This window comes from Bombina bombina, chromosome 8 (genome assembly GCF_027579735.1).
Source record: "Bombina bombina isolate aBomBom1 chromosome 8, aBomBom1.pri, whole genome shotgun sequence".
In the NCBI taxonomy this organism is placed as follows: Eukaryota; Metazoa; Chordata; class Amphibia; order Anura; family Bombinatoridae; genus Bombina; species Bombina bombina.
Window position 1 is genome coordinate 40,323,514 of NC_069506.1, and position 27,500 is coordinate 40,351,013.

Consider the following 27,500-nt stretch of genomic DNA (forward strand, 5'->3'; position numbering starts at 1 on the left):
CATTGTGGTTGTGCCTTTTTTATAGTGAATCGGTGACCGTGCTGGTAAATCACCAGCTGGGTGACAAATGTATCATTAAAATACCTCAAATATTATTCTAGCGCTGTTTTAGTTTGGTCAGCTAGAATGGAAGTTAGCACGTTCATATCACGTCACATTTCTACTACATCTCCTGCACAGTGAATAAAATAGTGCATACGCTTTCATTCACTAACAACAGAGAAGATTAATTCACTAAGACTATTCTCAAGCTTTGCCAATTCCTGTGTTATCATAATGCAGCTAATTTACTAAAGCTCACTCATCTTTCCTGGTTTAGCTACATACATCTATATGGCATAGGAACTGGTAAAGCTTGAGAGACACTCTCTGATCTCTGTTTCTTCTGTGAAAAATAAATTGCAGAGTTTGATCTCTTGAAAACCACATCCATTTTTGTATCTTCACCATAGAGTAACAAACAGAATCACTATAAAGCACAATGAGTTATAAAGGTTGTTTATTTAGCTAAATTTATGAATTAAAAAAGAAAAAAGCCTTTTACTACTAGTATGTATAGTGTTTTTCTAATGCCAAGAACATTTATGTGTGTGGGTATATGAATGTGTATGCGTGTGTGTGTGCGTGTATGTGAGTGTATGAATGTGTGTGTGCATATGTGTATTTGTGTATGTGGGTTCTCAGACATAATGCCGACGGACAGAATGCCAACAGACAGAATGCTGACGAACAGAATGCTGATGGACATTTGTCTGTCAGACATATGTCCGATAGACTATGTTCCCAGTTCGGCCGAGGGCAAATACGGTCCAGAGTGCTCTGTTCTATTTAGAGACTCGGGCGCCGCAACCGCCTCTGGGAACCTAACCATGGGTCCCTCCCCACACGTCTTGTAGTTCTCTGTTTGTGCATCTATCTATCGCATGGCTGGACTGTTATCCAGTGGCCATTTGTCTGTTGAAATATTATCCATCACACAAATGTTAGTCGGACAAATGTCCGTCGGATAACAGTCGATATCCAAACGGTATATGTGTATATGTTTGTGTACATGTGAGTGTGAGTGCGTGTACATGTGCATATGTGTGCCTGTATGTGGGTGGGTGTGTATGTGTCCATATACGTATGTGTGTGTGTATGAGTGTGGGTGTGTTTATGGGTGTGTATGTTTGTGCATTTGTGCATATGCCTGTGTGAGTGCATATGTGTGTGTGTGCACATTTGAGTGTGTCTGTGCATGTGTGCGTGTGTGTGTATATGTGTATGTGAGTCTATGTGTGCATACGAGTGTGTGTGTGAGTGTGCCTATGTGTGTGTAAATGTGCATGTGAGTAAGTGTGTGTGTGCATACAAGTGTGTGTATGTGCATGATTCTGTGTGTGCATACCAGTGTGTGTATGCGTGTGCCTATGTGTGTATGCAAATGTGCATGTGAGTGAGTGTGTGGGCATACGAGTGTGTGTGTGTATATGCGCGAGTCTGTGTGTACATACCAGTGCGTGCGTGTGCCTATGTGTGTGTGTAAATGTGTGGGTGAGTGAGTGTGTGTGTGCGTGCGTGCATACAAGTGTGTGTGTATATGCGTGTGAGTCTGTGTGTACATACCAGTGCGTGTGTGTGCCTATGTGTGTGTGTGCCTATGTGTGTGTGTGCCTATGTGTGTGTGTGCCTATGTGTGTGTGTGCCTATGTGTGTGTGTGCCTATGTGTGTGTGTGCCTATGTGTGTGTGTGCCTATGTGTGTGTGTGCATGCATGAATGAGCACACATAGGTCCTGTTTTCAGTAGACAATAGAGTGGAGCACCAAACCAATGGTTTGCCAGGACAATGTACCCAGGGTAACACATAGGTCAGCTGCCATTCCCACCATGCTCCAACACTTTGCACCCCGTATGCATAAGTACATCTGTCTACCATTGCCCTGTTTTTGTCTACATATATTTATAAAGATAGAGGCAGAAGGAGCCTCTGGAACTGCAGGCAAATAACAACTGCACTCCTGGTAGTTACACCTACTGAAGACTGAAACATGACATTTATAGATTACAAATGATTTAATACCTTGTTCTATAAAATTCTTAAGGAAAATTCAATGACATCTTATTTAAATATTAAACTCTGGTTTTAAAGAGGAATTTAATAATGGAAGCACATTTCTAGTAAAACTTAAAGTGACAGTAAAGTCAAAATAAAACTTCAATGGATTGGATAGAAGATGACATTTTAAACAACTTTCTAATCTACTTCTATTATTCAATTTTGCTTTGTTCTCTTGGTATCCTTTGTTAAAGAGTAATCCTAGGTGAGCTCAGGGGTGTGCATGTATTTTTAGCCATCTGGTAGCAGTGTTTGCAACAATGTTTGTAGCAAAGTTATACATTGTTGGAAACACTGCTGCCATAGATAAGGGCACACTCCTAAACTAACCAAACTAGATTTACTCTTCAACAAAGGATCCCAAGAGAAAAAAAACAATTTGGTAATAGAAGTAAATTGCAAAGTTGTTTAAAATTGATTGCTCGCTAAATAGTGAAAGTTTAATTTGTGACTTTGCTGTCCCTTTAAAGTAATTATGTATAGAGCATTGCTGGTACAATACAGCGTGAGAGCAAATTGTATAGATAGCATTAACCCGAAGCGTCTGGATCCTTGCAGCCCACTTTGAGCTTTGTCCCCTTGTTATGACTATGAGCACCTGACAAAGCAACACGTGGGATTTTGGAGTCTGTAGTTCTGTAAATCTTCTTAAAATATTGTCCTGTAAATCCATTTTTGAAAGTTAGCGACCGCTGTGTACACTCCGGGATACTTGGGATTTGCACAGCTGTGTCCCCAAGACACAATCCCAAAAACTCTTCCATCACAGACTAGCGGCCCCCCTGAGTCCCCCTAAAAAACAAACAGCAGAATAAAAAGAAAGTGTGATACAATCACTGGGTATTTACTAAAGGAATGTACATTTTGAAGAAACTTCATCTTCAAAATAGATATTCGCCAAAAAAAGTGTATTCACCAAAAAGTTTTTGAGGTCAGGGTGGCAAAATTGGATATTTTACACAACACTAAACCATTCCAATACTTAAGAAGAGCTGACATTTCAATTAATAAAATCACCTAGGTCCAAGTAGTACATTACTGCTCTGGAGCTGCCATTTAACTATGGGTTTAACCCTGTATTGGGGTTTAACATACAGTCATTTGTAAGTGCAATAATAAAATTCTCTACCACATTACAGCATTTTCTTTATTTTCACATTTATGTCCCTTTAAGGAGGTTTTTAAATGGATTATCACAGACCTTCCTAGAAGCAAAATATGTGCAGCTAAAACAAAAGTAAATCTTGAACCAATGAATTCAGTATTAGTGGTGGCTGCTTAATATTGCTAAATACATTTCTTTCATGTTACCATTTAAGGGACATTGTAATATAAATATTTATAACCTTTAAAGGGAAAATAAAGTACTTTTTTTATTAATGCATTAAAAATTATTCTCTGCATTGCAGAATATCTGTTTGAATTTTTTTTTTAAACTGGGATATTGTTAAAAAAATATGCATTGTTTTGCAGGCTCAGGGTTTACCCCTAAAAAGCCTTATGAGTTTTTTTTAATCTAAATTCATTTGCTGTGGCCAATTAGGTACAGAAATAAACAAGTTCCTGCACATATTAGCCAATCACTACGTAGCATATAGGAGTATCAGAGTTTGTTAATTCCAAAGAATGCACTCCAGCGCACTGTAGGGATTGGAAATGCTACAATTTCCAAAATCAAATTACAGGAAAAGCAGGCAAATAAATAACGGAAGTGCATTTCAAAGTTATTTTTAATTATTCATAATTAAACTGTTGTGCCCTAGAACTATAGAGATATGTGCCTATGCCTCTTAAAGGGATTTGAAGAGGCACATTATGGGTAGTGACAGTGAGTATTTGTTTGGTTAGCAATTTGTCTAATTTGTATTATTAGCGTAATAGACCATCTAATATGGTGGGGGTAATGACAGTGTATGTTTGATAACATATGATAACTTTCTGGGGTACTTAGTAATTAGTGGAAAAGCGTTGCCTGAGGGTTTATCAAGTCATTTTAGTTGTGAATTCAATAAGTGAGAAATGGCCTTGAAAATGTGTTAATAATTAAAGGGTCACTGTTCCCCAAATTAAAAATGAATAAAAAGTGCTGTTGAGAAACAATGAAAATGTCAGATTGCGATCACGTTGACACTGAAAAGAACTCATCTCTAAAGTCCAAATTAAACTTTCATGATTCAGATAGAACATGCAATTTAAAAAAAACCCATCTTTCCAATTTACTCCCATTATCAGTTTGTGCACAGTCTTTTTATTTGCACAATTTCTGAGGCACCAGCTATTACTGAGCATGTGCAAAAACTCACAGTCTATACATATATAAGTCTGTAATTGGCTGATAGCTGTCACATGATATAGTGAGCAGGAAAATGGAAGCAATCTAGAAAAAAAAATCTACTGATAATTTGAAATTCATAGTAACTTCTATTGTATTCAGGGTTTCCAGCTGTTTTCCACAGAAATCTGGGCCAGATTACTAGTAGAGCGCTAACTGTTACGTTAGCGATAAGGGATAATTGTGGGTGTTTGCACGCATCAGAAGTTGTGCGTGTTTTACACGTCTTAAGTAAATGTATTTGCTCAAGGGCAATTGAATTTTAACAAGCGTCGGGTTATCACAACCTCAGAGTTCTGGTTAACTGTTACGCTCGAATAAAAGTGTCACAAAAAACATCACAGTACAGTTACAATCATAATAACACTGTCTGATAATTTTGTTGAAAAAAGTTATAAGGGTTTAAACATATGAGGTCTCAGGTACAAGAAAAAAAAGTTGCAAAGGTCTTTAACATAGAGATACATATATATAGTACACATGTCTAAATATATAAATATATATATATATATATATATATATATATATATATATATATATATATATATGTGTGTGTATATGTGAATGTATGTGTTTTACTGTATATTTACTGTACATATTTAACATTCCAATGTTCTCCACTTACAGAAAAATGTCTGTTTTATTCTTAAATACATTTTTCTATATATGTGTGTATATACCTATACCTGAACATCTATTCCAATATATGTTGCAGGGTCATGGGATGTGTACCCAGTCCAGTCTGAGAGTGCAGTCCCCTTCCATGTTTTGTATATGTCAAGAGTGAATACATAAGCCTGTGCACCCTTCACTTGTTCCCAGTTTGTTTGTTTGAGAGCTTGCATTGTTTGGCTGGTTTAGGGACTCAGATTTTGGAAGGTACCTGGGCTTGTCCCATTTGGCCAGATGCGGTAACTAACCCTTCCATTTTTGCTTTTAAATTTAGCTGAGAGCTTGAAAGTGAGTGCTGGACTTTCTCTCTGTGTGTTGTATTAATTTGTTTTGTAATTTTTCCTATAGGCCTTGCACCCAGACCTGTCTGGGGTTAACTGCCTGTGACTCTGGGGACAGCACAGCTTCCTGTGAGTGCCATTGAGCACCCAGGGCTGAGCATGTTACAGGGTCATGAGATGTATACCCAGTCCAGTCTGAGAGTGCATTCCCCTTCCGTGTTTTGTATATGTCTAGGGTGATTACTTAAGCCTGTGCACCCTTCACTAGTTCCCAGTTTTTTTGATTGAGAGCTTGCATTTTTTGGCTGGTTTAGGGACCCAGGTTTTGGAACGGACTTTGACATGATACCTGGGCTTGTCCCATTTGGCCAGATGCGGTAACTAACTCTTCCATTTTTGCTTTTAATCTTAGCTGAGAGCTTGTAAGTAAGTGCTGGACTTTCTCTGTGTGTAATATATATATATAAATAAAACATATTCTTCTATGAGAAGATCATTGGAATGTGAAATGCTAATATTTGATGTCAGTTTTACACGCAAGTAAGGATGTTCGTTTTTTCCCAATTTTCATGTTCCTTTTAAGTCTATGGAAGTAATTTTACCCCTTTACTGCCAGTAACATAAAAAGCAATCACTTAACCCTTCATTTTCACTTTGGCTAAAAATATCAGCTGTAAACAGAAGTGATTTGACTTCATTGACTGCCCCTCACTTGTTTCCTTATGCGTCATACATTAAGCATTGGAAGCCTTTTTATATTTAGTGAACACCCAAGGACTTTTAACAAAATGGATATTACAGTGTCCAGTATTTTTGTGAAGATTTTGCCGATTGCTAAAATACTGGACTGTCTAGGTAAATACGGGACACCTGCCAACCCTAATTGCATTGTATTTTTACTGTGCATTTGTGGATTATGCAAATCTACTGTAATATGCAGATAATTTGAATGATAGATTGTTATTTAACCCTTATGTGCTTACCCCATCAAAGCAGTTACACCCATAGTAAAACTCCCTTTAAGTCACTGCACTGCAACTCCTAAGCAGTACAATGCCAGTGAGCCAATCAGGAATGGCATACACACATAGCCAGCAATCACCAACCATGTCCTGCTCAGCAGTGCCTCAGAAGTATGCATGGTGCACAAGTTTAACCCAAACATTAAAGTTATAGTAAACTGTTTTTTAAAAATTAGAGCATTTTTTATGTAAGAATAGTGATTTGAATGATGAAAATTGAAACAGAATTTGTTTAGAAATTATTATTATTATTTTTGCATAGTTTATTTCTAAGGTTGTATAACCTCAGATAAAGATAAACTCAAAGTCCCACCCAGGACATGGTGCATAGTAATCACATACAAATACTGTCTCCTGCATCTGTCTGTACTGCAGTTTTCCAGTTAGCATGTTGCCAGGTCACTAATACTCACCTGACATGCGTCCTTTCCTCCATTGTTGAAACCAGCGCAGATCATGTTGTGAGTTATGTGACCAGCATACGACGAGGTGCTGTTGCACCTTCGTAGAGAGACTATAGGAAGTTTTACACTCCTTAGGGTGTCTGAGGCCTTCCCACCAATAGTACTGGTGTATCCCCAACCAGACACCTGGCACAATCTCCCCTCGCTCACAGATGACCCTTGCACAGGCAGTGGCACTATCGACACAAAGGCATTATACATAGCCGGGCGGTTTAGCTGAAAATGGGAAACAAAAATAAAAGGTCCTTAAACAAAGAAGAAATCAGAAGAAAGAAAAATTAATATTATTTTTGAAGGAGAAATATTTTGGGTGAAAAATTAAAGTATTCTTTACAGAAAATACCACTTTGATAACTCAGTTGTCCTAATAAGCTGGTATAACAGTTTTATTAGCTGCCATTAAGTATGCTAACAAATAGTGAATCTCTGTAGGAAATTGTGTATTCATAGGGCAAGAAATTATTCATGATTTAAGCTTTGCTTATAGGACTTTATTATGAACACCCCAGAGAATGCAGAGCTTCCAACAGTTCCAGTATGGAAGTTCTGTCCTGTTCTACATTCTTCCTCTTTTAAATTCAAGCCTATATCAAACCCTCCAACATTAACCAGAGACTTTCTAAGGCAAGTAGGTTAGAATGGCCCACTGGTGTTTTGTAGATAGGGTCATATCAGGAGGGGTAGGGCATTTGGCGTGCCATTTACAGGGTACAACTGAGTTGGGCGGAGTCAGAGATTGTTGTGCGCTAAGCCTGGGCAGTCGCTGGAAACCTTGATATTTGCTCTGATTGGGTGAGCTGTTAGAGGGATAATGGACAGATCTTCCAACCCATGACAATCTTGCAATTTCCAGGGTGGTTAGCTGATATGCCATGTGAACCTCGCCCAGAAACACCTAGTCATACCTACAAACCACCCAACCATGTCCAATAACAACCCTGACTCCTCCCAGAATTCCCTTGGTCACTAATCCCTGCTTCCAGAAAACAAAGACTCCACCAACCAGGGTCGGCTCCAGAACAAATGAAATGTGGGGGCATTCTTTTCTCACGAGGGGGCACGCATTAACAAAGCATGTATGAGAGTCAAAATAAGAGCAGACCTACAAATTCTGCAGGAAAGTGTAAATTCTGGCTGGCTTATCCCCCACTATTAACATTTGGAGAATAAATAAATAAATAAATCACTAGGTAAAAGAATGAAGTCTAAATCCTATGCAGTACTCTAAAACAGAGCCATTAAACTTGAGACCCCCAGTGCAATAGCTCCTTAAAAACAATTCACCCCTTAATCACCCTGATCCAAAACCCTTAAACTCATTCTCAAATCTCAATCATGTCCCCTAAACAGCCATGCACCCCAAACCCCCCCCCCCCCCCATGCAATTAAATCCTTTGTTTGCAATAGCAGTGAGGATGCTAGGTTTTCAGGTACTGGAAATTTTGTAGATTATATATATATATATATATATATATATATAGATAGATAGATAGATAGATAGATAGATAGATATACAACAGCAATTTAAAATATGGGGAGGCGAAAAGTGAGTTTAAAATCCTCCACTAAATCCAAAATGTAGAGAAAATAACTCCTTGTGTAAACCATTTACAAATCTAGACAAGTCAGAAGACTTGCTTTTACCACAGAAACTCTCTAATTACACTGTTTCTAATGCAGCAGAGGATTCTGGGTGATATATGCAAATGAGGTTCACAATGACTCACTTTTTTACTTCTAGCCTGCTTTTTAAGGCAGGCTTCCCTTTACGTCATAGCATCGCCGCATTACACAGCTTCTAAGCTTAGCTAGGAGTAGTACATTGATTCAGAGGACTAGGGAGCGCTGAAACCAGCTTAAGAGTAAGGATTATAGAATATATATAATAATAAAACACCTAACCTGATACTAATATGATACTACTATAATAGGCAATATGTATAATACATGTAAATATAAATTGTGAATTATGAATTGTGTGAAAAAAATCTTTTCAAAATTGGAAAAAATTATATATGAAAAAAATTCTATGTGAAAAAATTCAATTCTATAGAAGATGCCAGCAACAAATACTAGAATTGCATATCTATATATAAAAAACTTTATTACAATATAGGTCGACCTATTCAAGACATACAATAATAAATCACAAAATTAAGAAAAAAAAGAAAATTAGTATAAAAAACTCCTTAAACCAAAAGTTCATGCATAAGAAACAGTTCCCAGGAGTGGACGATTTTTCTGCTTGTTACTAGGCTAGAAACCCAGTGAATTTTTTGCAGCTTTCTTTTACAGGATATGCATTCTCGCTCCCAAGGCCTGTTTATAATGGCCAATACTGCACAAAAAACACCTAGCAGAGGGTTATTCAGCCACAAGATATCTGCACAAATAAAATACTCCAAAGGTGTAGGAGTTAGTTTAAAATAGAGCAAATAGAGCTCTATTTTAAACTAACTCCTACACCTTTGGAGTATTTTATTTGTGCAGATATCTTGTGGCTGAATAACCCTCTGCTAGGTGTGTTTTTTGTGCAGTATTGGCCATTATAAACAGGCCTTGGGAGCGAGAATGCATATCCTGTAAAAGAAAGCTGCAAAAAATTCACTGGGTTTCTAGCCTAGTATATCTAATTGCTTTTCCCTGTTAAAGCTTTTCTGTTTCCAGTGGCCATTGGTTACTATTGGAAGGTGTGTCCACAGATCGTTGGTTCAAGTTTGGAGGCCGGTTGCTGCTTATTATTATGTAAGTACGGATGTAACTTCCCCTGCTATTTGCTGTGTGACATTTACTAAGAGGATTCCTTGTCCGTAGGGGAAATACCATCATTGGCTGCGACTGCCTCTTTTGTCCTGGGAACGCTCCTCTTACAACTATACACAGAACAGCATCCTTGTATGAGCGTGGGTCCACATAGTAACAAGCCGAAAAATCGTCCACTCCTGGGAACTGTTTCTTATGCATGAACTTTTGGTTTAAGGAGTTTTTTATACTAATTTTCTTTTTTTTCTTAATTTTGTGATTTATTATTGTATGTCTTGAATAGGTCGACCTATATTGTAATAAAGTTTTTTATATATAGATATGCAATTCTAGTATTTGTTGCTGGCATCTTCTATAGAATTGAATTTTTTCACATAGAATTTTTTTCATATATAATTTTTTCCAATTTTGAAAAGATTTTTTTCACACAATTCATAATTCACAATTTATATTTACATGTATTATACATATTGCCTATTATAGTAGTATCATATTAGTATCAGGTTAGGTGTTTTATTATTATATATATTCTATAATCCTTACTCTTAAGCTGGTTTCAGCGCTCCCTAGTGCTTTGTATTTTGTATCGATTAGTCCTGTAGGTCTTTGAGGGTAACCTATTTTTTCTAGTTGGAGTTTGTAGTAATTTATATTTTTTGGCGCTGGTCACTTAAGTCTATTTTTTAGTACATTGATTCAGACCAATCCCAGCCCACCCAGAATCCTTTGCTGCATTGGAAACAGTGTAATCAGAGAGTTTCTGTGTTAAAAGCAAGTCTTCTGACTTGTCTAGATTTGTAAATGGTTTACACAAGGAGTTATTTTCTCTACATATATAAATATATATATATATATATATATATATATATATATACACACACAAATCCTTAAACCATATGTGGCTAATTATGATGTATTTTCATGTATCAGGATGATTTGTCTTAACAAAATAAATACTTTGACCCAATTTTAGAATATGTAATTAGCTTCTTTAAAAAAAAAAAAAGCATTTCCCAGTGTCACTAACCAAACATGTGAAGCAATTCAGACTTTTTAAATAAACAGCTCTCATCAACAATAATAATGAAATGGCATCCAATCCATCAGCTGACAGCACACACAAGCAATAGGACACATGAATAACACAGGTATGTGCACATACATCTAGGGTTGCCACCTCGGCCATGTTTTCCTGGACACTTATGAGTTACACATGCTGCAGGGTGTGCAGGGAGGAACATGTATTGTGTTTCTGGACAGCACTATTCATATTCCTCCCTGCTCACCCTGCAGCATGTGTAACTTATAAGTGTTCTGTATTTTAAGGGACAGGTGGCAACCCTACATACATCCTACAGGCAATATAATGAGCCAAGCTGCACACAGTTATGTATTCAAGCACATACAGTAAATGGCAAATTCCTGATACCCTTAACAAACCTTAGAGCTGACACGTAACATCCCTATTAGATCACAATTTACTATAGCAATGCTTCTGCTTTTTTATTATTATTTAGGAACCAACTTTGTAACCAATAAATACCAGGACAAGACATTAAAATTAAATTCATATAAATGGGATATGGGATGAAGTCAGCCTGCAATGTTTTATTTAGTTTTTTTTTAATCAGCCCTTGCATGTGGGAGGAAAGTTTGCAACAGAGGAGAGGGAGAGCTGCCCCCTCCTCCCCAGCTGGAACTCATTAACTTGCCTTACATAGCTTGACCTTTAAAGTCATTAAGTTCCGGCCCCCAGCATGCACAAACCTACAACAACCCTTACCATACCTAAAATAAGACACAGGAGACAGCATCTTGGTACAAAATTGGCCGCAGCACTTTTATTAAATAACAAGAAAACCTTTAATTATTAATAAATACCACATTTAAACATAAACATAAATACAATGTTCTTAAATAACTTAGACCTTAAACACAATTTAAATACCATACTGGACCATCCCCAGCGGTGCTAGTTCCCTTATTACTTGGCCATTACTCCATCTGGACTCAACTACGTACTTGCTGAGTCCGTTACAAACCTCACTTCCACTTTAATAGGGAACCCCTTGCCCCTATAAGAACCCAATTGCACACTCACCCCATGAAGAGGCAACTTTTCAAAACCCCCAATTCACTTGTCCATATTCCTTCCTTGCTGTCCAAGAACTAGCACCCCTGCCTTGCTGCGACAAACTACAAATAAAAAGGATAAAAAACCATCAACAAAAGGGTCGGTGGGTGGGAGCTGTTGTCACCACAGTGTTTATTCACAAGTGACTTCCTGTCTCTTCCCGCTCAGCCCCTTAAGTATGGCTCATCTTGAACCAACCCCTTCCCTTTCTACCCCACCAACCAAAAGGGGCCTCTTCCTCCCTCGGTCAAAGCCCCTTCCCGTTCACTGTGTCACTCACAGGGGCTTTTTGACCTTTAAAGTCACCAAGTTCCGGCCCCCAGCATGCACAAACCTACAACCACCCTTACCATACCTAAAATAAGACACAGGAGACAGCATCATAGGGAACCCATTGCCCCTATAAGAACCCAATTGCACACTCACCCCATGGAGAGGCAACTTGTTAAAAACCCCCAATTCACTTGGCCATATTCCTTCCTTGCTGTCCAAGAACTAGCACCCCCGCCACTGACTGGACTGATTAAATCAGCCCAGTCCCGCCAAACCCAACAATTCTCTCAAAGATTCCATAATGCCCAGTAAAAACAGCTGCTGGCCGAATTGATTAAGGTGTACCCGTCCATCAAATAAAACTCCCCAGATCCCACCTCCTCAAAATCAGCGTGGTAAGACACTGCACCCCCAAGTCTTCTAACGAAAGAACCTATCAGCTTATTCATTTTTCTCCGACTCCGTTCCAACCTGTCATGGTCCCAAGCTGCCCTCCAAACCAACCGTGGCACAATCTGAGACCAAATAATTCTCAAGGTTGGGTGAAGATCTATAATTCTCCCTAAGTCCCTCTTGATTCTCCTAACCAGCTCCCTCTGGGACAGAAAGCCCAAATCATTACCCCCCAAATGCACAATCAACACCACCGGAGGAGGAAATTGCCTACAGTAATCCACAAACAATGGCAACAAACTCTCCCACCGCAGACCCCGTACCCCCAACCATTTCACCTCCCACTGATCAACTGGGCATCCCAACTGCAGGCCGTCCACTTTTTTCCTGGCCTCAGACCTGGCCCAGTAAATAAACAAGTGCCCCATTACCCAAACGCTCTCCACACCTGGGAACAAAAACAAAACACAAAGAAATTCCATTAACAAGAGCACTGCTTCCCTTTTACCCTAAATTCAGGTCGCACATATGACCTATACCGTGTGGACCCCCATCTCCCAATACGTTTAACCACATCCTCCCGTAAACCCAGCATAGAGGCCTCAGTTGCCGCCCCTATACAGAAGGAATGGGACCCAAACTCAGATGGGGACAGCCCTAAAGGACCTATAGCTCCTTCCAAAACTGCCCTAAACTGATATTGCGACAGGAAGGACCCATCCAAATGAATTAATAGCGGGCCCCCTTGCACAGGCCGTAGGGCCGCATAGTGCAACAAGACTCTACAGGGACAAACCTCATTGCAACTAGGAAATAAAACTATACTCCTCCCCTTCCCATACAGGTCAGTTTTACTTCGTCTCAATAACATATCCACCCTGCGCTCACCCCACAACACATCTTCCACCTGCAAACCACCGGGCGCCCTTTTGCTCGGGCTAACCAATTCAGAAATATGAAAGGCCCCGAAAAAAGCTAGGACAAAGGCTGTGCCAAATAAAGGAATCTCAAAGGTGGAAAAACAAATATTGGGCAGTATTCCCCAAATCCTTACCAATAATGCAAAGATAATGGGCTTCCTACTATCAATGCTCCTACCCTTCTTCTTCAGACCCTTGAGGACTTGTCGAACCCAAAAAGCTTTGGTCACATCTCCGAGGTCCAACAACCTAAACCTGAAAGCTAAGGCAGACAGTCTCCTGTCCATACTAGCAGATGACAGACCCAAGCCGCCCCAATGCCACAACCACTCTAAAAGGCAGCCGGTAACATCATCAACCCCTTCTATAACCCCAGCCTGCCTCAACCAGTTCTCCCAGTCACACCATACTCTAACATAGGCAGACCAAGTACCTGGAGAAAAATGAACTCTTCACCAATCCAGCCAGTCCTCCTCCCCAAGCCTCCATAGCTGATCTGGACACCGTCTCCCCACCACGTCCGCCTGAGGGGCCAACTCCCGAAAATGATTCCACTGAAATCGAGATAAAGTGTCTGCAATCAGATTACATTTACCAGGAATATGCCTGGCCCTAACCAAAACATTCATGCGCAGACACTTTAAAACTAACAATCTCAGCAAACGCAAAACAGGGGGAGAAGAAGCCGAAAGAGTGTTAACCGCAGCAACCACACCCATATTATCCGTGTGAAACAGTATAGATTTGTTCACTAACTCCCCCTCCCAGACAAACAACGCCACGACGATGGGGAACAGTTCCAGGAATACCAGATTACGAATTAAATCCGTCATGACCCAGGATTGCGGCCAAGCAGCCACACACCAGTGCCCCTGAAAATAGGCCCCGAATCCGTGCCCCCTAGCAGCATCGGTTACCAAGTCCAATTCTAAGTCCAGGAACAAAGCCGCCCCATTAAATTCCTTCAGGAACCGCAACCATATCAACAAATCATCTTTTAGCCCTCACAAAGTGATGAGGCTTACGTACCCCAGCCGTAGCCAGCGACATTCTCCTGGAAAACACCCTACCTATGGGAATGATTCTGCAAGCAAAATTCAACTTCCCCAGGAGGGATTGAATGTCCCTCAATGTTACCTTGGATAGGCCGAGGAACCGTCGAATCATGCCCACTAAATCAGCAATCTTATCCTGAGGCAACCTACACTCCATCCTGTCTGAATCTATAGTGATGCCAAAAAAAATTGAGGACCGTTACATGGCCTTCAGGTTTCTCCAAGGCTCCAAATAACTCCCTAGCCACCAAATAAAAACAGTCCCTCAGCCCCCCCACAAACCTCCGATCCGGCCGGGCCCACAAAAAGAAAATCATCAAGGTAGTGTACTACCGATGAAAACCTCGGCCGGACCCTCACTACCCACTCCAGGAAAGTGCTAAAGCACTCAAACAAGGAGCATGAAATGGAACACCCCATGGGGAGGCAAAGATCCACGTAATAGGCCCCATTAAAACAACAGCCCAGCAGGTAATGGGAAGAAGGATGAACCGGCAATAACCGAAAAGCCGCCTCAATATCAATCTTGGCCAATAACGCCAAAGGACCAGCCTCCTTTATGAGTTTGACAGCTAGATCAAATGATGTATACGATTCCGAAGCCAGCTCCTCCGGTATGCCGTCATTCACGGTGATGTATCAACCTGAACTTCCCCGGGTCCATCTTAGGGACTACCCCCAGAGGTGAAATGCGCAATTGAGGAATTGGTGGAGCCCCAAAAGGACCTGCCATTCACCCCAACAATACCCAACAATACCTCCTTATCCAATTTCTCCTGCACCACTTCAGGCAACTCCCGATTTTAAGTTACCCCTGAATTGAACGACCCCCCCATAGACAGGATTTTAAAGCCATATTCGAACCCTTGCCACAACAGCAATGCCTTTTTCTTGCACCCCCTGAAAAAAGGCATTGCTGTTGTGGCAAGGGTAAGCGGGATGGCGCGTACTGAGCGAGCCAACGCGCCATCCCGCTTACCCTCACCGGAGTTATTCCCTTTGTCAGGCAACTCCGGGCCTCCTCCTGCTCTGCTCTTTCAGAAGCACTTTGAGGACGGATGGGAACCCCCATACCCTGAACACTCATGTTGAAATTTGCATGACGAGCCCCATTTACACACCTTCTCATTGAAGGAGAAGCAGAAACCTTTTTTGACAGGTGCCGATGGCCCTCCTTGAGAGGAACCGCCGGCTCCCCCGCGAAAGGGCTGTGATGATCGGAGCGGAGTCATAACCTTAAGCCATAAGCCCATATCCCGATCATCCCACCGCATCTCTGGCTTGACATACAAGCGTTGACGAAACTGCTCGTCATACGCCCACCAAGCCATACCCCCATATGTTCGCTGCGCGGCAGCGACCTCATCCAAATAACAGAAGAGCGCCGCCCCTTGGTCAGGAAACTTGCCCACCATGACACTGGCATAGATGAAAAAAGCCTGGAACCAATTCGTAAAAGTTTTTGGTAACTTCCTATAGCACTTCTTCCTCTCCTCTTCTTCCTTTTTGGACGCATCCTTCTTGGAATCCTCAGGGATTTCAAAAGACTGGTCCAACAGCAAGAGGAAAAACAACTCAATGAATTCCCTCTTCCAAATCTTTTCCCTCAATTCCGCCGTGAGATGCATGCCCATTGGGCCAATGGAGCAAAGACAGGACCGCGACAAGGCGGTGTCCGCAATCTTGAGCTCCGGGCCCCCTGTTCCCTTCCCTGCAACATTGACAGTTGCAGGGGGGGCCACCGTATCAGACAACCGCCGCCGCAGTCCCGGGCACCCCCAATGCCGACCCCCCTGTGACAGTGCTTAATACGGAGGCCGTCGGGGGGATCCAAGAATTGGCAACCACCCCAATTCCCTGTGACCTGGAACCCTCCAGCCTGGCCAACAAATCCCTCAACCCCGCTACCACAGTAACTGCAACAGAATCAACACATACATTCACCCCCGTGTCCGCCCCAACACCCCGACCCACCACATCAGCCCCACCAGTACCTGCTCTTGCCTCCTCGGTCCTCAGGGGCTGACCCAGGTGGGGTGCAGCTGTATCAATCTTCTGGCTCTGGAACCCGGTTACTCCAGGTTCCGTAGCAGCCATCTGCCGCTCACTTCCGGTAGCCTGCAAAACAGACACATGTGACAAGCCCCCCACCGGTGCCCTCAACCTAGCACCCCTCTGGGCCATGGAGAGGCCCAGAGCACTGGCCGAAACTCCCCCTACCCCTCTTTGGAGCCGTAGCCTCGGCACCAACCTGACCCATGTCCCCATACTTCCTGCGCTGCCTGCCCCTATTGGGCAATCCACCTTCCCCCAGCCTAGCCGGCCATCTCACAACACCAGTAGTGCCCTTATGCACAGAATAATTACCCCTCCCCGCTTTCTCCCTCTGGCCTGGGCCGAAGCCCTTGGCCGTGCTCACCGGCACCCTCCAGTCCGCTACCTCTGCACGTTCCTCAAATGGAATGTTGTCCTCCAAATCCAGCCTGATGGTCTCTGTCCAAGAATCCTGCAGGCCATAAGTATCCTCACTCAGGCCGTCCTCTCTCACAGCAAGCGGGCCAGAAGAAATCCCTGGCCTTGACCCCACATCACCCCAATCTGCAAAATAAACTTTGTTAGGCCCATCAGCAGCTTCCCTGACAGTGACAGCCCCACACAGTTCCCCCCCACGACCCCCTACTACAGAGGGGCCCCCTTGTGACCCAACTGGGATCGTGGATCGACTCCGAAGACCCCCCTTGGAGGAGTGGGAGGGACCATATCCTCCTCCGAGGAATCCAAGCAAAGGGTAAGATCTTCAAAGTCGTCCCAGGCCCCTGGCTCCCCCTGGGACTCAGGGCTATAATCTTTTCTCCCTGCCTCCCCACATGTGGCACCCCTTCCCCAGGGCCATTATCCCCAGCCACCTGCCAGTCCACCGCCCCCTGTGAGCACTCCTTCCCCAGGGCCATTATCCCCAGCCACCTGCCAGTCCACCGCCCCCTGTGAGCACTCCCTCCCCCCCCTTGGAGCACTTCCCCTCAACCTGAGCAGTATCCCTTACCACCTCAGGCCCCCCTGGGCTGTGACACCTGCTGTGGTGTGTTCCTCCACCTCCAAGCTCCCACGGGCCATGCGCCCCTGTCTTACCCGGCGCCAGACTCTCACTGGCTTGGCTGGGGCGGGGCTCCAGGTCCGGAACAATGATGTAATCCATCTCCACTACGCAGGGCTGCTGCCGAGCTGCTGGGGCCTGCTGATCCGCGGAACCGAGAGCTGCCGTCTTCTTCTCCACCTTCCTGGCACCATCTAGGACTGCTTCTCCTGCGCCCACCGGAACTCCTCCCAACATAGGGACTGAGTCTAGCTGGAGGCCTGGAGCGGCGGACCGGCCGGGACCTTGCCACCATCTGTTCTTCACCGTCGACGATGTCAGGAACCAGCAGGGACATGAGCCTCTCTTCTAACCAGGTAGGTCCCTCAGTTGAGTCAGCAATGCTTCAAGCTGAGCCATGCCCAAGTGGTAAGAAGCACGAAGGAACAAGTATGAGAGCTGTTGTCACCACAGTGTTTATTCACAAGTGACTTCCTGCCTCTTCCCGCTCAGCCCCTTAAGTATAGCTCATCTTGAACCAACCCCTTCCCTTTCTACCCCACCAACCAAAAGGGGCCTCTTCCTCCCTCGGTCAAAGCCTCTTCCCTTTCACTGTGTCACTCACAGGGGCTTCTGGGCTGGGGGTAACAGAAACAGCACATAGTGTGATAAAAAGAGACTGCCCTGAGCACAGACAGCACATAGTGTGATAACAAGAGACTGCCCTGAGCACAGACAGCACATAGTGTGATAACAAGTAACTGCCCTGACCACAAACAGCACACAGTGTGATAACAAGAGACTGCCCTGAGCACAGACAGCACATAGTGTGATAACAAGAGACTGCCCTGAGCACAGACAGCACATAGACAAAGCAATGTGAGATCTCCATAATAACATTAACGCCTAGATTTAGAGTTCTGCGGTAGCCGTCAAAAGCAGCGTTAAGGGCTCCTAACGCTGCTTTTTACCACCCGCTGGTATTTAGAGTCAGCCAGGAAAGGGTCTAACGCTCAATTCCAAGCCGCGACTTTTCCATACCGCAGATCCCCTTACGCCAATTGCATATCCTATCTTTTCAATGGGATCTTCCTAACGCCGGTATTTAGAGTCTTGGCTGAAGTGAGCATTAGACCCTCTACCGACAAGACTCCATCCGCAGAAAAAAGTTAGTAGTTAAGAGCTTTATGGGCTAACGCCGGTTTATAAAGCTCTTAACTACTGTGCTCTAAAGTACACTAACACCCATAAACTACCTATGTACCCCTAAACCGAGGCCCCCCCACATCGCCGCCACTATAATACATTTTTTTAACCCCTAATCTTCCGACCGCACATCGCCGCCACCTACATTATACCTATGTACCCCTAATATGCTGCCCCTAACATCGCCGACACCTACATAATATTTATTAACCCCAAATCTGCCCCCCCCCAACGTCGCCGCTACCTTACCTACACTTATTAACCCCTAATCTGCCGACCGGACCTCGCCGCCACTCTAACAAATGTATTAACCCCTAAACCGCCGCACTCCCGCCTCGCAAACTCTATAATAAATAGTATTAACCCTAATCTGCCCTCCCTAACATCGCCGCCACATAACTTCAAGTATTAACCCCTAATCTGCCGACTGGACCTCGCCGCTACTATAATAAATGTATTAACCCCTAACCCTAACACCCCCCTAAGTTAAATATAATTTTATTCTAACAAAATAAATTAAATATTATTAACTAAAGTATCCCTATTTAAAACTAAATACTTACCTGTAAAATAAACCCTAATATAGCTACAATATAACGAATAATTATATTGTAGCTATTTTAGGATTTATATTTATTTTACAGGCAACTTTGTATTTATTTTAACTAGGTACAATAGCTATTAAATAGTTGTTTACTATTTAATAGCTACCTAGTTAAAATAATTACAAAATTACCTGTAAAATAAATCTTTACCTAAGTTACAATTAAACCTAACACTACACTATCAATAAATTAATTAAATAAATTAACTACAATTACATACAATTAAATAAACTAAACTAAATTACAAAAACAAACAAACACTAAATTACAAAAAATAAAAAAAGATTACAAGAATTTTAAGCTAATTACACCTACTCTAAGCCCCCTAATAAAATAACAAAACACCCCAAAATAAAAAAAATTCCCTACCCTAATCTAAATTAAAAAAGTTAACAGCTCTATTACCTTACCAGCCCTTAAAAGGGCTTTTTGCGGGGCATGCCCCAAAGAAATCAGCTCTTTTGCCTGTAAAAAAACCCACAATACCCCCCCAACATTACAACCCACCACCCACATACCCCTACTCTAACCCAAACCCCCCTTAAATAAACCTAACACTACCCCCCTGAAGATATCCCTACCTTGAGTCGTCTTCACCCAGCCGGGCACCGATGGACCAAAAGAAGACATCCGGAGCGGCAGAAGTCTTCATCCTATCTGGGCAGAAGAGGACATCCGGACCGGCAGACATCTGCATCCAAGCAGCATCTTCTACCTTCATCCATCCAACGAGGAGCAGCTCCATCTTCAAGACCTCCGGCGTGGAACATCCTTCTTCAACGACGACTACCCAACGAATGAAGGTTCCTTTAAGTGAGGTCATCCAAGATGGCGTCCCTCGAATTCCGATTGACTGATAGGATTCTATCAGCCAATCGGAATTAAGGTAGGAAAAATCTGATTGGCTGATTGAATCAGCCAATCAGATTCAAGTTCAATCGGATTGGCTGATCCAATCAGCCAATCAGATTGAGCTCGCATTCTATTGGTTGTTCTGATCAGCCAATAGAATGTGAGCTCAATCTGATTGGCTGATTGGATCAGGGGTCAGTGATAGCGGGGCGGCAGATTAGGGGTTAATGAGTGTAAGGTAAGGGGTGTTTAGACTTGGGGTTCATGTTAGGGTGTTAGGTGCAGACTTAGAAAGTGTTTCCCCATAGGAAACAATGGGGCTACGTTAGGAGCTTAACGCTGCTTTTTTGCAGGTGTTAGGTTTTTTTTCTGCCCAAACTGCCCCATTGTTTCCTATGGAGGAATCATGCACGAGCACGTTTTTCCAGCTAGCCGCTACCATAAGCAACGCTGGTATTGAGAGTTGAAGTGGCGGTAAATATGCCCGTACACTCCCTTTTTGGAGCCTAACGCAGCCCTTCAGAGAACTCTAAATACCAGCGTTGTTTAGAAGCAGCGCTAGAAAAAAAACACGTGTAGCTAACGCACCCCTTTGGCCGCAAAACTCTAAATCTAGGTGATAGTGATTTCTTATTAAAAGGAGACTGCAGAGAAGTGAAAGTAACTACTGAAGACAATTAGTACTGAAACTAATAAATGAATTTACATTATACAGAGGCAGGGGCTGCTTGTAAAAGGCAACACAATTACCTGACATCATATGGTCACAGAGAGAGAGAGAAAACTATGCCCTGATAGTAATGGGAGAAAAGAACAGCTATACACAGGAAAGAAACAGGACCCACATACCAAAGCTTAGACCTGCTGAGCTCAATACACATGATTCTAGGCAGCACCTCGCTCAGGGCACACCCCCAGCAATACCAGAGAGGACTGGAGTCGGGAGAGCAGTGATAGAGAGGCCGGGAACTCGGGAAAGGAAACCTTAAACCAAAGAAAATAAACAGAGGACGGGGGAGTGGGACAGATACAACAAATATGTGATCGATCTGTTAGTAAGTGCAGGCAGGGAGGGGTGTGATGTGACCGGCTGTGACCTACACTAAATCAGGAATGACACTTATCTGTCAATGCCTGTTTCCTGAAATTCCTCTGCTCCTGCACGGCTGACTGCGTGCAGTCAGGGCTCAGACTCAGAGCAAATGTGCGCGCCAAAAGCCTCCAGCCAATAGGAAAAGCTAAGCTTCACCAATGAATCTATTTTTTGGTGAGCTGCGGCAACGGGCTGAGACGTGACTGACTGCACTGACTGAGTGCACATTTGAGCTCGCACAAGGGCCCCACTCCAGAAAAGTTGCGGGCCAAAAAATCCTGTGTTTTGAGGGGGCACAGCATTCCATTTGGGTGGGCATTGCCCCCCAATGCCCCCCCTTGGAGCCGACCCTGCCACCAACTAGTCTCCTAGCGGCAGTTAAAAACTTGTAAATGTTGCTCATGTAATAATCAATTTAGCACTAAAATATCTGCACCATTAAACTAGTGCAGGAGAAGCAGAGCTGTATCTATAATGTGTCTGATTAAATTACGCTGATTACAATGTCTGATAGTGTTAGAGTTACAGTGCCATAAAACATGTTGAGATTTGTGCATATCCTTAAAGGGCTGATTAAGTAAAAATATTTTGCATAAAAACATTGTTTAAAACTTGCTGGCAAGTATTTTAAAATCATTTAAAAAAATAAGCAAAATTAGTTACATAGCCATACTGTCTGGAGTAGTCTGATCCACCCCCTTATCAGTGGACTGTGTTTAGCATCAGAAACACAGGCATTGTATTTCAACTGAGTTCACAGCAGCTTATTTGCTTCTAGGCATGCTCCAGCAGATAATGAGTGTTAAAGTCTTGCATTCTGCCAAATAAAATGTGGATATAAGATACAGCTATAGAAGGAATTATGGGAGGGGGGGAGTTAGAGCTGTACAATTCGGGAGCTTAAAACAAAGCGAGGCACTGCAGTATAAATTTGCAAGTAAAGTAATTAAAGTACATATTATTAGTTTGTCCCTTTCCCAACTTGTTTTATGTACCTTTAACCCTTTGCTTGTGAAGCAACAAGTTACATCCCTGTATGACAGACAAGGAAATAACCCAAACTTATCCTAAACCAAAGCCTACTCTATTGTAATCGTCTCAAGGAAACACGATTTCGAAAACTTTAAATTTATTTTTAGAATGATAGAAACAAAACATTAGCAAAGCTAATGAAATAAATAAAATATTGCTTATGTAATAATTACAAATAAATAAATATAAAAAAATGTTTGTCTAGGAAAGCAAATCTCAGAAACTTGTGATGTTCCTTGTGGATGGGAATATGCAGATACGCATCCTTCAGATCTACTGTTGTCATGAATTGACCGTTTTGAACCAGAAGAAGAATGGACCGAATAGTTTCCATCTTGAACAACGGAACTCTGAGAAACTTGTTTACACTCTTGAGATCTAGAATAGGGGGCCTATCTATCAAGCTCCGTACGGAGCTTGAGGGCCTGTGTTTCTGGTGAGCCTCCAGGCTCGCCAGAAACACCAGTTATGAAGCAGCGGTCTAAAGACCGCTGCTCCATAACCCTGTCCGTCTGCTCTGATGAGGCGGAACGGAATCGCCACAATTCAACCCGATTGAGTATGATCGGGTTGATTGACACCCCCTGCTGGCGGCCGATTGGCTGCGAGTCTGCAGGGGGCGGCGTTGAACCAGCAGCTCTTGTGAGCTGCTGGTGCAATGCTGAATACGGAGAGCGTATTACTCTCCGCATTCAGCGATGTCTGTCGGACCTGATCCGCACTGTCGGATCAGGTCTGACAGACATTTGTTAAATAGGCCTCCAGGTCTGAAAGTCCCCTCCTTTTTGGGAACGATAAACAGATTGGAATAGAAACCCAGCCCCTGCTCCTGAATTGGAACAGGAACGATCACTCCCATGTCAGAAAGATCCTGAACACAACGTAAGAATGCCTCTCTTTTTATCTGGTCTACAGATAACCTGGAGAGAATAAACCTGCCCCTTGGAGGAAAAGTCTTGAACTCTAGTTTGTATCCCTGGGACACAATATCTACCACCGAGGGATCTGGAACATCTCAAACCCAAGCCTGAGCGAAAAAGGAAAGTCTGCCCCCCACTCGATCCATTCCCGGATCGGGGGCAGACCCTTCATGCTGATTTTGAGTCAGCAACAGGCTTCTTAGATTGCTTCCCCTTGCTCCAGGACTTATTGGACTTCCAAGAGGGCTTGAACTGATCTTGGTTGGAGGAAGAAGAGGAAGACTTACAAGAGAAGTTACGAAAGGAACGAAAATTACTCTGACGACATCCTGAGGGAGAGAATGCCCCTTCCCTCCCGTAATATCAGAAATAATCTCAGACAAACCCGGCCCAAACAAGGTCTTACCCTTGTAAGGAATGGATAAAGCTTAGATTTAGATTATACATCCGCAGACCAGGACTTTAACCATAAGGCCCTGCACGCCAGAACAGCAAAGCCAGAAATCTTTGCTCCCAACTTGATGACCTGTAAAGAAGCATCCGCAATAAAGGAATTGGCCAATTTTAAAGCCTTAATTCTATCCTGAATCTCCTCAAGAGGAGTATCCTGCTGAATAGAATCAGACAACGCATCAAACCAATATGCAGCCACACTGGTAATAGTAGCAATACACACAGCAGGCTGCCATTGAAACCCCTGGTGAACATACATCCTTTTAAGCAAAGTCTCCAACTTCTTATCCATGGGATCCTTGAAAGAACAACTATCCTCAATAGGAATAGTGGTCCTTTTGGCCAAAGTGGAAATGGCCCCTTCTACCTTAGGAATCATCTGCCAAGGTTCCTTAGAATCCGCAATAGGAAACATCTTCTTAAAAACAGGCGAAGGGGAAAAAGGAATTCCAGGCTTCTCCCATTCCCGTGTAATAATCTCTGAAACACGATCTGGAACAGGAAAAACTTCCACCACAGAAGGGACCTCAAAAAACGTATTTAATTTACTAGCCTTCTTGGGAGTAACTATGACCATTGAATCAGAGTCATCCAAGGTAGCCAAAACCTCCCTAAATAACAAACGGAGGTGCTCCAGCTTAAATCTGAAAGAAACAACCTCAGAATTAGCAGAAGGAATTACACTATCATAGTCTGAAATTTCACCCTCAGATGCCACAGAAGTATCTTCTTCCTCAGACTTATAGGAAGAAGCATTTGACATAACTGCAACAGAGTCAGAAACCTTATACTTCCTCTTGCACTTCCCCTGCAACGCAGGAAAAGCAGACAAAGCCTCAGATACAGCAGAGGATATGTAAGTAGCCATATCCTGCAAAGAAAAACCAACCTGAGACAAAACGCAGGGCACTGCATGTGAAGAGGATAAAGCTTGGGATGATTGGGGAGAAAGCTGCGGTATAGCTTGAACAGGAGACTCCTGAACAACATTCTCCTTAGAAAAATAAGGCTTTGAATCAAAAAGCCTATCCCTGTACTGTAATGTTCTCTCTATACATAAAGAACAGAAAGGGATAGGTGGCTACACATTAGCATCTAGACATAAATTGCAAGTCATCTTGGTCTATCTTACTCACCAATTAAACAAAAAAAATCAATTGAAAAAAATGTCCCAAAAGTAAAACGTTACTGCCCCTTTAAATAACGTTAATAAAAATAAAAGCCCAGTAAAAAACTCACCCTGAGCCCCTATTTAACACCTCTACACCTCAACAAGCCTCGCTGAGGTGCAAAAACTAGCCTTCTACCAACCGAAGTATACACAAACTCCCAAACGGTCCGGACCTCACTCTCACAATGACCGCTCCAACGTAGCACCAGAGCAGCAGCGGAACAACCGCTCACTTCCGTAGTTAAAAAAATACTGAGAGAAAGAGCGCGCAACACTTGCGCCAAACTCCACCCATCGTGGGCGTCTACACAACCTCACGGCCGGCATGACAGTACAAACAGTAAAACCGCCGCCGGAAGAAAGAAAACTGCAAACCTGTTACTCATAGTAAAAACCGCACTGAGAAAAAACAACAGCCGTTTTAAATAAAAACAGCACACACCAAAGAGCCCAACAAGGAGTGAAAATGTAGCACTCCCTAACTAGAGCCATCCAAAAATCTTCCACAGTGCCCCACAATACTACCACAAGACAAAAAACCTGCACACAATAAAATAACCCCATAAGTGCCAGACTTTCTGTCCCCAGAAAATAAAAACAGCACTTACCTCCATAACAATCTGCCTGACAGCAGGGCAGTTTACAAAGTTTGAAAGGCATCACTCCTTACATTGACCTGTGGGAAACAAAAAAGACTGAGTAAACCTACTCAGACTTTTGAAAAAAGGGCAGCACAAACTTCATGGGAGGCGCAGAGTGGATTATAGCCCCCAAGTTCCCAAATGCTTAAAAGCCTCCATTGCTCTACTGAAGAGACTGACATGGACTATAGCTACACCCCAAAAAAACAAAGCAAACCTGCTCTGCCTAAAAAATAACAAACTCTTGATGGGCGAATGTTTCTAAAAATTAAAAATTTAAAACGAATTTTGATACATTCGTTCGTTCAAATCGAATTTTGAATGTTTATATAACAGTCTAACATTCTATTTTCGAATTTTCGTTTTCAAATTTTTCAATAAAATTAGAAAATATTCGTTCGAATAATAGAATGTTTAGCTATGTATTCATTCAATTTTCAAAATGTAATATTCGAATTTGAATGTGACATTCGAATATGAAATAGTATTTCTAGTCTACAACTGTGTTTAATAAATGTAATATTCGAATTTAAATGTGATATTCGATTCGAATGTGACATTCGAATTTGAAATAGTATTTCTAGTCTAATACTGTGTTTTAAATGTGATATTCTATTCGAATGTGATATTCGATTCGAATGTAACATTCGAATTCGAAATAGTATTTCTAGTCTAATACTGTGTTTTATAAATGTAATATTCGAATTTGAATGTGACATTCGATTCGAATGTGATATTCGATTTGAATGTGACATTTGAAATATAAATGTATTTTATTATTTTTATTCTGAACAGCGCAGTCAATTCACTTTTAAGTTTTTTAGAATAAGGGTATAGGTATAACCTTATCCATAATAAAGTTTTTTACATTATCACATAGTCCCTAGGGTCCTATTTATATTTTCACTTTATCATGAAGGTTGTCTAAAACTTCTATTTATTTATTTTTGTACACTAAATTATAACACCACTACCACTATGCACTTTATAATTGACCATTTTAGATGATTATATGGAGTTTAAATTCTGTATCTGTTTGAACTCTAGTAATGAAGCTGATATATCAGTGTTCTGAACAAATGTTGATTTGCCAATACCACCTTTAATTAATGATACACACCCCTTCCTCTATGACTAATAGAATGTAACCAATAAGAGACTGAGATACACCTTTAAAAAAGGTACACCTGTTGCAACACCTCATCTTGAAAAAGCCCTGCAGAGGGAGAAACGCATTGATGTTTGTTGCCAACTTCTAATTTGAAGAAGTATTTCACAGCTACCAGTTGCTGTTACAGATTGATGCTGCTTGTCATCTGTGGAACTTTAAAAAAAAATAAAAATTTTTGCATCCTCCTGGTACCTGTTTGTGTACCGATACTATAAGCCTTATTGAAGGTTACAAATGTTCGAATAATAGAATGTTTAGCTATGTATTCATTCAATTTTCGAAATGTAATATTCGAATTTGAATGTGACATTCGAATATGAAATAGTATTTCTAGTCTACAACTGTGTTTAATAAATGTAATATTCGAATTTAAATGTGATATTCGATTCGAATGTGACATTCGAATTTGAAATAGTATTTCTAGTCTAATACTGTGTTTTAAATGTGATATTCGATTCGAATGTGATATTCAATTCGAATGTAACATTCGAATTCGAAATAGTATTTCTAGACTAATACTGTGTTTTATAAATGTAATATTCGAATTTGAATGTGACATTCGATTCGAATGTGATATTCGATTTGAATGTGACATTTGAAATAGTGTTTCTAGTCTACAATTGTGTTTTATAAATGTAATATTCAAATTTGAATGTGATATTCGAATGTAACATTCGAATTCGAATGTGACATTCGAAAACTGTAAATAACATTCGAAAATCAAATTTTTAATAATATTCGTTCTTATCAACATTCTATTATGTAAATCGAATTTCTACAATAACATTCGTTCTAACATTCGAATTCGGATATAAACACATTCGCCCATTCCATCAGACACCTAACTTTACCACTTCCTTGCAACTGATACAAGCAA

At 41.9% G+C, this 27,500-nt stretch overlaps 1 protein-coding gene across 1 annotated transcript in view; it reads right to left on the bottom strand.

The window, feature by feature from the left end:
- Positions 1–2,745: 2,745 nt before the first annotated feature.
- LOC128638796 (trypsin-3-like) overlaps positions 2,746–27,500 on the bottom strand; it is a 57,341-nt gene continuing 32,586 nt past the window's right edge. Inside the window, exons 4-5 of the mRNA XM_053690931.1 lie at positions 6,818–7,084; positions 2,746–2,889 (exon numbers count right to left, since the gene is read on the bottom strand). Of these exons, the coding sequence (XP_053546906.1) occupies positions 2,746–2,889; positions 6,818–7,084 (411 nt within the window). The remainder of the gene's footprint in view (positions 2,890–6,817; positions 7,085–27,500) is intronic.